This window comes from Argentina silus, assembly GCF_951799395.1.
Source record: "Argentina silus genome assembly, chromosome: 9".
Classification (NCBI taxonomy): Eukaryota; Metazoa; Chordata; class Actinopteri; order Argentiniformes; family Argentinidae; genus Argentina; species Argentina silus.
The window spans coordinates 21,488,162-21,501,074 of NC_139663.1; the positions used below are offsets into that span (position 1 = coordinate 21,488,162).

Consider the following 12,913-nt stretch of genomic DNA (forward strand, 5'->3'; position numbering starts at 1 on the left):
ATAGTGTATATACATGTAGCCATATTCATAGACATGTATCCCTTTCTCCATCTCCCCTGCAGCCTGTGCTGTATATTGTGTATTTATATTGACATATTTGTGTGTTTCTATTGTTACATTTTGTTGTGTTACAGCCTTATTCTGAAATGGATTAAAAAAAACTTTCCTCATCAATCTACACACAATACCCCATAATGACAAAGCGAAAACAGGTTTTTAGAAATGTTTGCTAATTTATTAAAAATAAAGAACTGAAATATCACATTTACATAAGTATTCAGACCTTTTGCTATGACACTCGAAATGGAGCTCAGGTGCATCCTGTTTCCACTGATCATCCTTGAGATGTTTCTCCAACTTGATTGGAGTCCACCTGTGCTAAATTCAATTGATTGGACATGATTTGGAACGGCACACACCTGTCTATGTAAGGTCCCACAGTTGACAGTGCATGTCAGAGCACAAACCAGGCCATGAGGTCGAAGGAATTGTCCGTAGACCTCCGAGACAGGACGAGGCGCAGATCTGGGGAAGGGTACAAAAACATTTCTGCAGTATTGAAGAACACAGTAATCTACACAGTGTGTAATTGATTCCTATGCAAATCAGAAACCCTATAAAAACAAATATATTAATTCCAAAATTACATGAACTATTACCCTTGCATTAAGATGGACTCAATTCAACTTATTGAGTGATTTGTTGATGACATTTTTGCATTTTAGCTAATTTTAAGAGTGTCATAGCAAAGGGTCTGAATGTACATGAGGTATTTCTGTATTTGAATTTTAATAAATTTACAGAAATTTCAAAAAACGTGTTTTCGCTTTGTCATTCTGGGGTATTGTGTGTGGATTGATGGCAATTCTTTTAATTTAATCCATTTTAAATTGAGTCTATAACACAAAAAACAAAATGTGGAAAAAGTGAAGGGGTCTGAATACTTTCCGAAGGCACTGTATGTAAATGTGATATTTATTTTCTATTTTTAATAAATTAGCAAACATTTCTAAAAATCAGTTTTGGCTTTGTCATTATGGGACATTGTGTGCAGATTGATGAGAGAATTCAGAATAAGGCTGTAACATAACAAAATGTGGAAAAAGTGAATGCACTGTATATATATATATATTTGTGTATTTATATTGATGTGTGTGTGTGTATATATATATAGATATATATTTGTGTATTTATATTGATGTGTATATGTGTGTGTGTGTATATATATATATATATATATTTACTTGTGTATATATATTAACATATATATTCCGTCCCTGCAGCCTGTGCTGTATACTGTGTATTTATATTGACATATATATATATATATATGTGTGTGTGTGTATTTTTATTTATTTATATATATATGACATTGACATATATACTCGCCCCTGCAGCCTGTGCTGTATACTGTGTATTTATATTGACATATATATATATATGTGTGTGTGTGTATTTTTATTTATTTATATATATATGACATTGACATATATACTCGCCCCTGCAGCCTGTGCTGCCCCACACGGCAGTGTGTTTCTCGTGTGGCGAGGCGGGGAAGGAGGACACGGTGGACGCGGAGGAGGAGAAGTTCAGCCTGTCTCTGATGGAGTGTACCATCTGCAACGAGATCATCCACCCCAGCTGCCTGAAGGTGTGTGTGTGTGTGTGTGTGTGTGTGTGTGTGCGTATGTATTATTACTGAAACTCTATCTCCCATTACTACAGCCTTCATTCTGCTGCCTGGTTTACTCCACATTGATTGATTGATTGATGGATGTAATGATTGCTGTGTATTGATCTCTCCTTGCAGATGGGTAAAGCTGAAGGCATCATTAACGATGAAATCCCCAACTGTTGGGAGTGTCCAAAGTGCCACAAAGAGGGCAAAACCAGTAAGGTGAGACTGGGACTGGGGGAAGAGGGGGGAGACTGGGACTGGGATGGGCTGGGGGAGAGGCTGGGACTGGGATTGGGGGAGAGGCTGGGACTGGGATTGGGGGGGAGGCTGGGACAGGCTGGGGGAGAGGCTGGGACTGGGACGGGCTGGGGGAGAGGCTGGGACTGGGATTGGGGAAGAGGGGGGAGGCTGGGACTGAGGGAGAGGCTGCGACAGGCTGGGGGAGAGGCTGGGACTGGGACGGGCTGGGGGATTGAGGATGGGTGTGAGGCTGAGGGAGAGGGGGGACTGGAGTGAGGCTGAGAGGGAGGCTGGGGGAGAGGGGGGAGGCTGCGGGAGAGGGAGGCTGAGGGAGAGGGGGGAGCCTGAGGGAGAGGGAGGCAGGGGGAGAGGGGGGAGGCTGAGGGAGGCTGGGGCAGGGTACACTGATAGAGAGACAGACAGATGTGGTTGTAAACAGGAGGTCACCCCTCTATCATAATATAGGCTGTCTACCATTTAACCCTCTCTCTCTCTCTCTCTCTCTCTCTCTCTCTCTGTCTCTCTGTCTCTCTCTCTCTCTCTGTAGGACCAGGGGGATGGCTCGGGGAAGAGGAGGATGGACAATGGAGAGGTGGGCCGCTGGAAGCTGACGGACGACCCCCCTCCCAGTAAGAAGAAGGCCCCTCCCTCGGGGGAGGATGGGGGGAGGCAGGACGGTCACAAGAGGAAGAAGGAGCGAGAGCTGCCCCAGGACAGCGGGCCCAAAAAGAAGGTAGGGCACAGTATGGTTAGCTTCCAGACCAGCTAACAGGCTAACTAGCCCATGTCAATACGTCACAGTATGGTTAGCTTCCAGACCAGCTAACAGGCTAACTCTCTCTCTCTTTCTCCCACAGATGAAAGGAGCCCATGAAAAACGCTTGAAAAAGGTAATTCTCATCAGATCAGATATCATACTCAGCCATTTTAGAACATGAAGTGATGTTTCATAAAGAACATTATTAGACATATAATAATAATAGTAATATAATGAGGACAATACTGATGACATCACTTCCTCTCTCTTACGTCTCCTTCCTGTTCTAGAAGCAGAAGCCCAACGCCTCAGAGACGTCCGAGTCCAACGGGCCCAACTCCTCCTCCGGGGGGGGTCAGGGGTCAGGCGGCGGAGGGTCCGGGGGGGGGTCCAACTCGTCGTCCCAGCCCCCCCCCTCCACGGCCAGCCAGGACCAGCGGTCCCACCACAGAGAGAAGCTGGAGAGGTTCAAGCGCATGTGTCAGCTTCTGGAACGGGTCCGGGAGTCGTCGTCGTCCTCCTCCTCCAGCTCCGAGTCCGACTCCGAGTCCGACTCGGACTCTCCGTCCGGGTCGGATGGCCGCCGCGGCTCGGAGCCGTCCTCGCCGGCGCCCGTGGCCTACAGCAACAGCGGCCGGGAGCGTAACCGCGAGCGCGAGCGGGAGAGGGACCGGGAGAGGGAGCGGAGGCTGGCGGAGCTGGGGTTCAGCGCCAGCGAGGAGTCCGAGGGGGAGGGCGGGGGGGGAGGGGCGGCGGGGGGGGGGGGAGGAGGAGAGGGAGGTGGTGGAGGAGGACAGCAAGCCGCCGCGGCGCCGGGGGGAGGGGCCTCAGCGGGGGGGCGGGCGCAAGGGGCTGATGGCGGACGGCGAGGACGATGAAGGGGGAGGGGGGGAGAGGAGTAGGAAGTCGACGCCCCTGCCCCCGCCCTCCCCCCTCTCCTCCACGCAGCCCCCCCCCTCCTCCGGGGGCGGCGGGGGTCACGGCCCCTCTCCGGGCTCCGAGGGCTTCTCTGGGAAGCGCAGCAACGGCTCGGAGACGCGTAACGGGCGCACGCGCGCCGGGGTGAGGGGCGACCGCGAGACGCAGGAGAAGGAGAACGCCAGCGGCGGCGGCGGGGGGGGCGGAGTCACAGGGGCCAACCACCGACACGGCACGACGGGCAAGGGCGGTGGGAGCCGCGGCAACAAGATCCGTAGCAACAAGCAGAACCAGACGGGGTCGCAGGCGGCGTCGAGGAACAGTAACTCCTCCTCTTCCTCTTCCTCCACCGCCACGTCCAACGGGGGGGGAGGGGGGGGGCTGCTGGGGAGCCACTCCTCCGGGGGGGGGCTGTCCGCCCTGGCCGCCTCCCCCCGCTCCCAGCCCTCCCGCCTGGCCCCCCGCTCCCAGATCATGAAGCGCAGCCCCCCAGCCGTGCCCTCGCCCCCCCGGCCCGTGCAGATGGAACGTCACCTGGTGCGCCCCCCCCCCGGCCTGCCCCGAGCCCCACTGCCTGCCCCTGGACGGGGGGGCGTCCCATGTGATGCCCCGGGACGTGTGGCTGCGAGTCTTCCAACACCTCAGCCAGAGAGAGCTGTGTGTCTGCATGAGGGTCTGTCGGACATGGAGCCGATGGTGAGATACCCTACCCCCTACGCCCTAGACACGACACCCTAGACACTACACCCTAGACACTACACCCTACCTCCTACCCCCTACACCCTACACTACCCCCTACGCCCTACACCCTAGACTCTACCCCCTACCCGCTAGACACTACCCCCTGAGTGGATTTACTAGGTAACAATAATCAATTCAAAATCTCTCATGAGAGATGAACGATAGAGAGACAGATAGATGTGCTTGTAAACCCCACTGTATCATGATGTCATAATGCTGAGTCTACCATTTAACCCCCCCCTTCTCTCTCTCCCCCTCCCTCTCTCTCTCTCTCTCCCCCTCCCACTCTCTCTCCCCCTCCCCCTCTCTCTCTCCCCCTCCCACTCTCTCTCTCTCCCCCTCCCTCTCTCTCCCCCCTTCTCTCCCCCTCCCTCTCTCTCCCCCTCCCTCTCTCTCCCTCTCCCCCTCCCTCCTAGGTGTTGTGATAAGAGACTCTGGACTCAGATTGACCTCAGCAGACAACGCTCTATCACCCCTCCGATGCTGAGTGGTATAATCCGCCGGCAACCCGTCTCCCTTAACCTGGGCTATACCAACATCTCCAAGAAACAGCTCATGTGGCTCATCAACCGTCTGCAAGGTTGGGCACCCTCTCATTCCTGTCTTCAAAACACCAAAGCTTTATAGATTCACGTGTGTGTGTGTGGGGGGGGGTAGACACTGTCTCTCCAGTGTCTACCATAGCTAATGCTAACTGTTAGCTTCCTCTCTCCCAGGCCTGTTGGAGCTGATGCTGCCTGTAGCTAACCGCAGGCCCGTCACAGGTGTATCGTAGCTAATGCTACGGCGCTAACCTCCACCCTCTCCCTCTCTCTCCTTGCACTGTTATAGCTAATGCTAACTGTTAGCTTCCTCTCTCCCAGGCCTGTTGGAGCTGAACGTGTCAGGCTGCCCGTGGGCCTCGGTGTCGGCCCTGTGCCAGGCGGCCTGTCCCTGCCTGCGTCTGCTGGACCTTTGCAGGGTAGAAGACTTGAAGGACTCCCACCTCCGAGAGCTGCTAGCGCCCCCTGCAGACGCCCGCACTGGTCAGTCACAGGGAGGGGGCGGAGGGAGGGGCGGATGGATGGACAGGGGGGGGGGGAGATGGATGAAGGGAGGGGTGGATGAAGGGTTGGATGGATGGATGGATGGACGGATGGAGGGGCGAAGGGAGGGGCGGATGGTAGTAAATAGTGTAACAGCCAAATATTGATCAACAGTCTTTCCTTCATTCCTTGCATCCTCTCCTCGCCTCCTCCTTAAAGCCCATTGGAGGAGAGGGGTGGAGGCTTCCTCCTCTTTACTACCGTTCTCCAATGCGCTGCGAGAAGGAGGGGAGGGGAGGGGACCTGGAAGGAAGGAAGGAACAAGTAACGACTGGCATTCTGGTCTGTCTGTTATTTGAACTGGCCTGTTATGTGTTCTCTGTTTGAACTGGCATTTGACCTGTTTTAAACACCTGCCCAGGGTCGACAGTTGGAAAACATTGTCCCTGTAAAACTAAACGTAATAAATTAAAGATGGCTGCCAGCCTCACAACATCCTCTCTGCCTTCCTCTTCCTGTCCTGCAGCTCACGGAGAGAGCAGAGGGGGGCGTTTCCAGAACGTGACAGAGCTGCGATTGGCCGGGTTAGACTTGACGGACGCGACGTCCCGCCTATTAGTGCGCTACCTGCCCCACCTGACCAAGCTGGACCTGAGTCAGTGTGGGAACATCACGGACCAGACTGTCCACACGCTCACCTCCCCCATCTCTCCCCTGAGAGAGAGCCTCACCCACGTCAACCTGGCAGGTAACACACACACACACACACACACACACACACACACACACACACTGACCTTGATAGCCTCACCCATGTCAACCTGGCAGGTAACTCTCTCACACACACACACACACACACACACACACACACACACACACAGCACATTCAGCTATTGTGGTAAGTTTTCAGTCTTCATGGTTGTCTGAAGGCTGTTGTTGTGTCTGTGTGTGTCTGTGTTCCAGGCTGTGTGTAGGTGACGGAGCACTAATGATGTGTGTGTGTGTGTTGTGTGTTCCAGACTGTGTGAAGGTGACGGAGCACTAATGGTGTGTGTCTGTGTCTGTGTCTGTGTGTGTCTGTGTGTGTGTGTGTGTGTGTGTGTGTGTGTGTGTGTGTTCCAGGCTGTGTGTAGGTGACGGAGCACTAATGATGTGTGTGTGTGTGTTCCAGGCTGTGTGAAGGTGACGGAGCAGTGCCTGCCTCTGTTGCGCCGCTGTGCCTCCCTGCAGAGCGTGGACCTGCGCTCCTGTACCCTGCTCCCCCCAGACACCTGCCAGCTCCTGGCCTTCCCCTGCCCCCTCTCCTGCCCCCCTGAAGACAGAGTGCTGCTCAAGAACAGCTAAGGACAGACCACACCTGACCCCCAACCCCCAGGTCTACCACCCCCCTCCCCTCACCCTCCAGGCCAGCTATGCCCCCTCCCCTCAGGATCTCTCCCCCCACCCCCCACCCTCACACCCCTCGCCAAGCTCCGCCACACTACAGATAGAGAGAGGGGGGGGGGGGGACGGCCCACAACGGAGCCCGCCAGCCAACCAGTGAGGGAGAGAGAGAGAGAGAGAGAGAGACATGGAGTAGGAGGGGCCATGGAAGGAAAACGGGGGGGTGAGAGAGAGAAAGCGAAAGAGAGGAACCAACAGAGCTTCGCCACAGACATCTCTCTGGGTCGACTTGTTTGTGAACAAACGATGGACAACATTTGGGGAAAAGAAAACGGACGTTAGCATGTACATATTGGATATCTGTACAATTGGTGTGTGTATATAAATGTAGTTTACTGTAAATGATCGTCTCGCCCCCCCCAACCCCTCCGCCCCATCCGACCCCCCCCCCCCCCCCCCCCCCCCCCCCCCCCCCCCCCCAGGCACTGAGCAGCTCCATCCTCCGTTTCGAGCAGAATTTGCACTCCATAGTCAAACGCTCCTGATTCCCTGTTACCGTGACGCCAGACGAGGAAGAATGTACCCTACGATGCCAGAGGCTCCGCCCATCTGATGCCGCTTCCTGTATAGACGGATGCTGGGCGTGTGTGTGTGTGTGTGTGTGTGTGTGTGTGTGTGTGTGTGTGTGTGTGTGTGTGTGTGTGTGTGTAAGATGTAAAACAGTGTTAAATGTAACAATATATGAGAGAGAGAGAAAGAGATAAGGATGCCCAGTATCTGTCTCTCCTTCCCTTCACCACTGAGCTCTCCTTCCTCCCCCCCTCGTTCTGTGGTGCGAGGTCATAGGTCATCCTAGGGCCTGTATATCCTGACCAATCATGTCTGAAAGAGCCACTAGAGCCATAACCTCTGTCCCCTGCCGCCCCCCCCCTCCCCCCCCCCCCACACACACACACACCCCCCATGGAGCTGAAGTGAATGAGTGTGACTACGTGGTGACAGGAGTGACATTCCATCCTATTTCTTGTGGGGAAGTTATATTTCGAATGAGGGTAGACTTTGGGGGAGAAAGATGGAGAATCAGAACTCAAGCTTTCCCCTCCTCCCAAGACCACCCCCCACTCCCTCCTCCTTCTCTTCTCCAGCCTTACTATGTGCCATCCCCCCCCCCCCCCCCCCCACGCCCAATGTGCCATTCTTACGAGGCCTGCCCATCCTCGCTCCTGTGAATCTGTGACTGACCTACTCCCTCCATCACTTCTCCTCTTCCTCTCCTCCTTACTCCTTCTCTCTATCCTGCTGCCCTGGCTACTCCTGCAGCAGACTGTGCTGTCTCCTGTCTCTCCTGTCTCTCAGTGTCCGCTACACTCCCGGGCCGAGAGGCTGCTCTGTCTGTGACTGACTGCACTGAACCAAGCTTACCGTACTGTATTGTATTATTACCCTACCCTGTACCGGGCCATACCGGACCCAACCGGACCTGGACTCTCCAAAGCCCTTATTGTTACTGTTTCAGCCTAGTGGTGCCTGGCTAACGCTACGTTCTACTGTCAACATGCAGACAGACGGGGGGAATTCTAGTTCCTGCAGATGGGGACGGTCTAGTTCCTGCAGACAGACAGACGGGGTCGGTCTAGTACCACGGCGGCACTACAACTGAACAGTGAAGGACTTCTCTGGCTTTGACTCTTAATCACGAAACACAGTACTGTATTGTATTCAGAGCTCAACTTGTCAAACGTTCACTCTTAGTCCGGCTCAGCGGCCAAATCCAGCTGGCGATTCCTTCCCCTGTGCTCAAACAATCACTAGTAATAATCATGTCTTTGGGCGTTGGACCAGCAAGTAGAGGTGCTGGACAAGCAGGTGTAGTGTGGGTGTCTCTCCGTAGGCCCGGCTGTAGGGGGACTGGGTGGGGCTGAAGTGGACAGGCTTGAGTTGTTAATTAACATGAACAGTATTCAACAGCTGTATTGAACCAGTTCGGAACAGTATAGGGACTGAGGAAGAGTTCAGAACAGTAAAGGGACTGAGGAAGAGTTTCCCGAACGCTTCGTAGCACTTCCGTTGCCAAAGGCCCCGGCCACACCAAACTATCATAACACGGATAAGAACGTATACGTACGAAATCACTGATAAGAACGTATACGTATGAAATCACTGATAGGAACATATACGTACGAAATCACTGATAGGAACGTATACGTATGAAATAACTGTCCGATTTGATCCGTGGAATTCGGCCGTGACTTTTGAAACAATCTAGCAGCTGAACCAAGCAACTCAGCGCAACTCAATTGGCTAAACGGACGAACAGTCCGACTGTTGAAGGTTCCAACTTTTTTTTTTTTGTCCTTTAAAAAAAAAACTGCCGACACGGACAGACCCTTGTCATCTCCCATGTCTGTCAAGGGACGAGTCCCTTAGAGAAACCATTGACTCAATCCGTAAATTCACGGATAGCGTAGTTTGACGCGGCCGGGTCCCAAGATGATCTCTGTGCTACAAAGATTTTCTGATCTGCACTGATTGTTAAGGTACCAGTTCAGACAGTATTGGACTGGACAGCACTTTGTTCTGCAGCGCTGGACCAGCCCATACTGGGTTGGGTTGAGTGTTTGCCCGGTGGGGGTTGCGTTCCAATGTCCACGCTAGCAAACCACGTAGAACGAGTCAAAGTATTGGTCAGGGGAGGCTGGTGGAGGTATTGGACGGGCTGATTGTAATGGACAGAACACAATGAGGAACGGTATCAAACACACATTAAACACACGTGTCTGATACCATTCCTCATTCCGTTCCATGCATTACAATGAGCCAATCCTCCGATTTCTACCTCCACCAGCCTCCCTTGGTATTAGTAGTATGTTCTAAGTTGCCTGCTAGTGTGGACACCGGAACACAGCTTACCAGTGGAGGCTGGTGGAAGTAGAAGATTCCAGGACGAGCTCAATGTATGGAATGGAATCATTTCGTTGTTACGTTGAGCCCGTCCTTCCGATTTCTGCCCCCCCTGACCTGGATGTTGTGTGAGGTCCCACCCTCCAGAATTGTATCAGTGCTTCAGAGCAACAGGGTGTCATCCTGCTGTGTTCTGCCCGGAGCCAACAGATCCTCCTCCTCCTCCCCTCTCTCCCCCCCCCCCCCCTCAATCTCTTCACTCTCGCCTCAGTCACGTTTTTTCCTTCTCGCTTTATCCTCTGTTTTCCGTTTCCGCCTTCCTCTTCACTTCTGGTTCAGTTCCAACATGGTTTCATGACTATCCAATCAGCTCCACTCTTTCAGGTATTATTGCTACGTGACCGTTGTTATCACTACTCTGAGGGTTTGCTATCGGCTCCCCAGGCTGTTATTGACAGAGAGCAGGGGAGGCTGGTGGAGGCAGAAATTCGGAGGACGGGCTCATTGTAATGCATGGAATGGAATCAAAACACATGTGTTTTGATACCATTCCTGATTCCATTCCATGCATTACAATGAGCCCGTCCTCCGATTTCTACCTCCATCAGGCTCCCCTGACAGAGACCCACCAGGTTTAAAGACTGAGCCCCTGGACCACTAAAGGAGGGTGATTAAAGCTCTCCCATCGATGGGTGGTGGCAGTCACAGGTGGGTCAAGGCAGCAATCTGAGGACGGGCTCGTTCTAATGCATGGAATGGAATGAGGAAGGATTCGTTTGATAGCATTCCTCGTTCCCTGCTCATTGTAATGAATGGAATGAGGAATGGTATGTTTGAATTCCATTCCAGGCATTACAATGAGCCTGTCCTCCGATTTCTGCCTCATCTGTCACATGCATGCTGGGACATTGGTCTCAGTGTTGTCCAGCTGTCTATTCTACAGTTTCTGACTTCCACTTGGAACTTTCGGGGGAGGGGGGGTTCCTTGGACACAGATTAAGCCTAGTCCTGTATGAAAGCCACTTTCCTTTCAATGAACAATCACCATTGAAATGGCTTTTTAGTCCAGGATTAGTCTCAATGTGTGTCCAGGAAACTGCTTAATGTATTTCCAACAGAACATCCGCTCCAGAGATGGATATACAAAGTACTGTACTGGGAACATTGAGCTAGCCAGGCTACTCTGTAAGGACATTGATCAGATCAGTTACAAATGAAACAGCCAAATCAAGAAAAACACAAGATTCTTAATGTAATTAGCGGCCAGCGCTGGCTATCTAGCTACCATTTAGCCGGGTCCGCTAGCTAGCTTGTCCCACGTCGTTAGCTAGCTCAGGATGAGGCCTGCTGTAGTTTTTCATAGATGAAAATCATTGTTGTTTGCCACTATGCTAAGCTATGCTAATCTACGCTACGGCCTGTCTTACGGAGCCTGCCACACCAGAGCAACTCTCGTTGTGGTGAGCCGGAGCCTCCAGCGCAGTAAAAGACACAAATCTTATATGGTGGAAAATTGCCTAGTGCCATAATCATGAGACACTCCCAATCAGTATTACACCTGAGCGATGCATAGGGACTGTATGGGTCGGGTTTTTTCTTCTATTAGTCTTTTCGTTTCCTCTCCTAACTTCACTCTGTGATATGGGGTCATTGTTGTCTGTGCACGTCAGTCCTGTATGGGGAAGCATATCAACAGTTAAACTGCCGACTGTTCTCAGAGAGAACAGTCGGCAGAGAGAATCGTCGGCGGCAGGTTATTGGAATCAATGAAGTCTGATTACGAAGATTGTTTCAGATTCCCGAAGCTCTTATATCCAATCAGTGATCAAACATATCTCACCACCGCCTACCCCCCTCCCTCCCCCTTAGTCAAGTTGACCTACACTCCTAGATCGTAGTGCCCTCTCTACCTAACTGTATTACATCAGAGAATGCACTGGATCATCATACATCATCATCATCACCATCACCGCCACCTCTTGCCAAAATTCCTGCTTTCTTTGATAAGGGGCATTTTATCCATTTTCCTTTTCTTTATTGTTTTTTTGCTCTTTGTTTCTTTGTTGGTTGTTTCTTCCATTGTGTTGATCAAAATGAGGAAGACTATGTAGAACCACGATGTAAAAGAGACAGAAGAAGACAAACTCAAGGCAGCTACTTACGAGTGACTACTGTAAAATTACTAACTAAATAAAGACTATGGGGTTGTTTTTACTTGCTGTGTGGCTTCCTCTGATTCCTCCTCCTACCCAGGGGGATTTAGTACCACAGTACAAACATCACAAACAGGATTCAAGCTACATTTTAACTTCTTTTTGTGGGGGCAACTACTCTTGTGGAGGGCCAAGGTAGGTATATATTGCTACATCTTTGGGGATCCCATATTGACAAGTCTTGTTTTTAGGGCATTTCTGCTTTATTGAGATATTGACAGGAAGGATGGGTGAGAGAGGAGGGATGACATGCGAGACAGGTCGAGGGTCGGAATCGTGTGCTACGCCACTAAGCGCCCCGACATTTCAAGTCTTGCGGGGGTCCTGATTTGTATTGTGGGGGTGGAGGAGTTGTTTGAATTCCATATTGACCTCTGTATTGGCATATTGACACCTGCCCATGTGCTTTCGAAGGGAACAGCGGCTTGCTGAATGAGTGTATAAAATGTAAAACAGCATATACAGCCAAAGGATTACAGCACTGGCAGCACCCACCAGGGGAGGCTGGTGGAGGTAGAACTCGGAGGACAGGCTCATTGTAATGCCTGGAATGGAATGAGGAATGGAATCAAACATGTTTTTGTTGTCATACCTCCTCCAGCCTCTCCTGGTGCAGACATTAAAAACCATTTTGGCTAACACTGTCAAGTCATGATTCAATAATAAAGTCATACTCACCAAGCTCGTCCTTCCCCTGTGTCAAACCATACCTTAACATACATCTAACCCTCAAGGAGAGCCAACGGGCCCAACCAAAACTGTCACTAGCCTGATCAAACACTTAACTTTAATCAACAACTAAGAGAAGCCTGTTCAGGACAGGAGGGTGCAAAGCAACAGTGTTCAGATAGAAATGTATTGTGTAATGTGTATTGTGTCAAACTGGTGTGGCTGTCTTTCATGTAGCATAGGGAATCACGCTCATGTCAGCTGCTCTGGACCATTGTTTCCCATAGGTGGGGCAGCCCTGCCTAAAACATTTTGGCTTCGACAGAACTCAATAGAACATGTTGGTGATGGCAGATTAGGGGGCCTCTGCATCCTGCCTAAGAAAATA

General features: G+C 51.5%; 1 protein-coding gene across 1 annotated transcript in view; it reads left to right on the plus strand.

Moving 5' to 3' along the window:
- Nucleotides 1-7,167, plus strand: part of fbxl19 (F-box and leucine rich repeat protein 19) — a 13,022-nt gene extending 5,855 nt beyond the window's left edge. Inside the window, 11 exon segments of the mRNA XM_083677816.1 lie at nt 1,508-1,651; nt 1,811-1,897; nt 2,466-2,651; nt 2,776-2,808; nt 2,966-3,414; nt 3,416-4,136; nt 4,138-4,289; nt 4,751-4,914; nt 5,198-5,359; nt 5,886-6,107; nt 6,531-7,167. Of these exon segments, the coding sequence (XP_083533942.1) occupies nt 1,508-1,651; nt 1,811-1,897; nt 2,466-2,651; nt 2,776-2,808; nt 2,966-3,414; nt 3,416-4,136; nt 4,138-4,289; nt 4,751-4,914; nt 5,198-5,359; nt 5,886-6,107; nt 6,531-6,703 (2,493 nt within the window). The 3' untranslated portion in view covers nt 6,704-7,167.
- The last annotated feature ends 5,746 nt before the right edge of the window (nt 7,168-12,913 follow it).